Source organism: Lipophrys pholis (genome assembly GCF_963383615.2).
Source record: "Lipophrys pholis genome assembly, chromosome: 14".
Classification (NCBI taxonomy): Eukaryota; Metazoa; Chordata; class Actinopteri; order Blenniiformes; family Blenniidae; genus Lipophrys; species Lipophrys pholis.
In genome coordinates, this window is record NC_137633.1 from 20,485,238 (window position 1) to 20,489,482 (window position 4,245).

The 4,245-nt window shown below is 42.9% G+C and overlaps 1 protein-coding gene across 1 annotated transcript; it reads left to right on the forward strand.

Moving 5' to 3' along the window:
- Positions 1–2,121: 2,121 nt before the first annotated feature.
- Positions 2,122–2,942, forward strand: LOC308119722 (nicotinamide/nicotinic acid mononucleotide adenylyltransferase 1-like; the record flags this gene model as incomplete). Its single annotated transcript, XM_080479872.1, is given in 2 exon segments — positions 2,122–2,908; positions 2,911–2,942. Coding segments are annotated over 2 exon segments (819 nt in total).
- Between the last annotated feature and the right edge of the window lie 1,303 nt (positions 2,943–4,245).

Consider the following 4,245-nt stretch of genomic DNA (forward strand, 5'->3'; position numbering starts at 1 on the left):
AAAAGAAAAGATAAGGGACATTAATTGTTCAGACTTTCACTTTTACATTAAAGTGAAGATTACCCTTTAACTAGGTCCAGTGACAAAATGTCATTTATTGTTTAAGGATCTGTGCCTGGCAACAATGATCGACGAGAAGTTTCCGCACACAGAAAATGGGGGTCAGCTTGACATTTTGAGCACAAAATTGTGGAAGCAGATCGACAAAATAATGCACACATGCCATTTGGCTTGAAAAAGCAAAATACTAAAAAGTCGTACAATAAGTACTAATTTAGGGTCAGTTTACGCTGCAATTATGTCAAGTGAAAACGCAAACTTTTGGTGCATTTTTAAGGTGTTTACATGACAACGATGCTCGGGGCAACTGAAAAACCTTTTGGGAAACGGCTCCCAAGGTGGAACATTTTGAAAAGGCTCAGACTCCATTGTTATGGAAAAAAAGTGAAAATGAGCTTTTCTGGAAAGGCTCTGTCCTCCGTCCTGACGAGACAGCGGAATGTGCTGTTCTCTAAGCTCGAGGCTTCGTTTGAATATAAAAACGTTTCTGCATATGTCCACTATTCAGGTGTCAAACAGCTTTTGCCTATCTTCAACCAATTTGAAACTGTGAGCGTAAGTTTTGAAACATTTTCAGCCATGTTTGGAGTTTAGAATGGATGTGTATTGCGTGAGCTGGAGTGGAGAGGGAATTAACTCGAGTAGGAGAGAGTGTCGGCTCAAACTCAAAAAAACAGCCACATTTCCCACTCTATGTTATCATGTGACCCATCAAAATGTAGCTACGGGTCTTCTATTTCACATAGTCTGCCAGTTTTGTCTGCGACACAAACTGTTTTCTGTGAGGACTCGTTTGTTTGAAGGAAGGTTGAACTTTCTCCATGTGCTCCCATTAATTTTGCGAAAAGAGTTTAGTTTTTCTCACAACAGACATTTGTGTCAATTAATTCCTCATATATGGATGATTGTACAGACATGAAACCTTCACAGTAATTCCATGAGTTTCCTCCAAGTACAAAATTTTGCCACTGTCTGCGAGCTGTACCTCGTCTCCATGACAACCCACACACGCTTGGAGTCGTCTCCATGACAACACACATCTCTGTGTCATTTCTCTTCATGTCCCAGAGTGATGTCATAAAGAGGATCACACTCTGACCTCTGGTCAACTGCAAAAGTCACACCGCTGTGGAAGAAATCACGTTTCCATTTCAAGGCCAAGAGAACCAGAAAACCAGAATCGACTGCACTTTGGATATTTGTGGAGAACGAAAGTGGTGGATCGGTGAAGTGCTGAAATTCTGGAAGTGGATTTAGTTGGAGCGATTGAGCCGCACGACCAAGGGGTAGAAAACAACAACCTTGCTTGTGAGATCCTTTTTTTTTTTCCAAAGTCTTTATTTTTCAAACATCAGTGGAAGCACTCTCTTAGTGACGAGTAGAAAGTCGAGGGTTTAATATTGTGCTGACTTATTTGACGTCAGACGGGTCAAATCTGCCCTGAAAAATTGTACTTGGATGGATGGATGGATGGATGGATGGATGGATATATTTGATCAAATTTGCAATAACTATTAACCTGAATTACATGAAATCTTCAGGGATACTTTGTCATCATCCAAGGACCAATCAATTAGATTTTGGGATTGAACAGCTCATGGAAAGCTCACTTTAAAAAACAAACCAAAAAAAACACGATTGAGCTAACCATTTCTGATTAAATCCCCAAACAAACTGCACACAAAAGAAATGTCCCATACAAAGCAGATGGGAGAGGCACTTCATGGTGGAGATGAAATGAGAGAGAGGCAGGCACACAAAATGCTCATGATGCTCCTCAACAGGATGGTCTTCACCTGAGACACTGTCGTTCATAGACATGTTTATTTCTCTCTGTTCAGGTGGATACTGACTGGTTTCATTTCTCTCTCTGAGTACCTGTTCAAGGTAAGTTCTGTAGTCTCTTTGAAGTCTTGCACACTCAAAATCTTCCTGTAGTTCAGATTTTAAGATATCATTAAAAAAGGTGCATAACCAGTCAATTGACACACTTTAAGCGTAAAACTGAATCATTTACGTGTCCTGCAACTGTACAAAGGAAGTCCACCTGCACCGCGAGACATGGAGAGCCACAGCCCAACCAGAGTGGTCCTGCTGTCCTGTGGCTCCTTCAACCCCGTCACCAACATGCACCTCAGAATGTTTGAGCTGGCTCGGGATCATCTGGAAGACACCGGTCAGTACCGGGTGGTGAAGGGAATTATCTCTCCGGTGAGCGACGGCTGTAATAAGAAGTGCCTGATCGAAGCCTGCCACCGTCTGGAGATGGCCAGATTGGCCACAGAAAACTCGGACTGGATCACCGTAGATTCCTGGGAGAGCTTGCAACCGGAGTGGGTGGAGACTACTAAAGTCATACGGCATCACTATGAAGACCTGGTCACATTGGAACAGGGCCCCGATAGCGTGGACACGGTCAAGTCTGCCGTGAGACGCGTGGAAGAAAAGTCATTTGAGATTTCAAGTTATGACAGAAAGAGAGACGACCCTCAGCTGATGCTGCTGTGTGGGCCGGACGTCCTGGAGTCCTTTGAGGTTCCCAACCTGTGGAAGCCCGAGGACGTCACGGAGATCGTGGGCCGTTTCGGTTTGGTCTGCATCACCCGCAGTGGCAGCGACCCACTCAAGTTAGTGCACAAGTCCGACGTGCTGTGGAAGTATCGCAAGAACATCCACGTGGTCAACGAGTGGGTGACCAACGAGACCTCAGCCACTCACGTGCGGCGTGCGCTGCGTCGATGTCGTAGCGTGAGATACCTGCTGCCAGACAGCGTCCTGGACTACATCCGACAGCACAAGCTGTACAGCTCGGAGAGCGAGCAGAAGAACGCAGACGTGCTTCTCGCACCCTGCAAAGATACAGGAATGCAATCAACTCTTAGTCACACACACACTCTTGTACTAGGCAACAGGCCCAGAGTGGCTCATCGGGAGGACCGGGACAATTCCCAGTGGGCCGCTCTGACGTTTGGGCTGCGGCGGCCGGCGTTCCCTTTTTGTTTCCCACAGCACTGGGTTGATTACACACTGTTTCCGGTGTTCCTGGGCCACCGCCGCCTCCCTCCACTGGCACCTTGTTTTTTTTAAATAAACTTTATTTAAAGTTTGCCACTGGCAGGTTTTTTTTTTGGTGCATAGTAGAGCAGAGAAGGCTAGAATTAAGAAAGAGGAAAGCTCTGAAACAGATGCAACAGAATGTGCTGAGACGGGCAACTTTTTAATTCAAACCAGCCTCACGGTTAGAAACAACAAATGACGATGGACCTGAAAGATGTTTAACTTTGCCTCCAAACCACTATTCAATTTAATTATCAAGTCGATGAATTCTTTTGCATTGTGACAAATAACATAAAATAATGTAATTTAAATAATAGTATGACGCAAGGCCACATAACTGGGAAACTTTGTCTTTTGGTTCCTCAGAAACCAGATCCAGCAGCACCAAGCTGGTCAGACTGATCACAGGATAGATCAGATTATTATATTCAATAAAATGAAGAGTGTGAAGGAGACCTGCTCCATATGAGAAATGCCCTGAGACGCTAGATGATTCAGCTCTACATTAATGAAACTGAGCTGAACTTTGTAAAAAGTGGAGATTTGTGCTGAGAATTTAGAGCATTTTTAAAAAGTGATGTAGTGTGAGAAGCAGAGCCAGTGGTGATGAGGGAATTGATCCCGTCACTATGAAGGAACAGCTGAGCTCTTGTAACCATGTGTGAACAATCAAGCAGTACTTACGATATATGAGAAGTTTCTCAAAAGTACATTTCATTAAAAATAGATTCAGGAGCACTTTGACCAGAAGAAACTTGAGGCACTCATGCTCCTGTGTACTAGAGAACGAATCCTCGCGTCTGTGGTCAATGACATTGTTATAAACAAAGAGGCAGAGACCAGTGCACTGCTCAGGGTTTATCAATGTTTTAGGGTCGGTCATGTCTCTTGGAAAAACAGATCATAGTGTTATAAGAAAGTAAATTTTTTTATTCTATATTTTGGATCTAATATTTTATGTTTTTGTTTCATTTTTACAGTTTGGATATCTGTTAACACTTATTTGAAATATAGATTCTGAAATAAAAATAAAAAAAAGATGTATAATGATGGTGCACAAGAACTAAATTTTCATTATGAAGCAACCATTACTTGCAATGAAATGGAAATATTTTAGAAAAAAATACA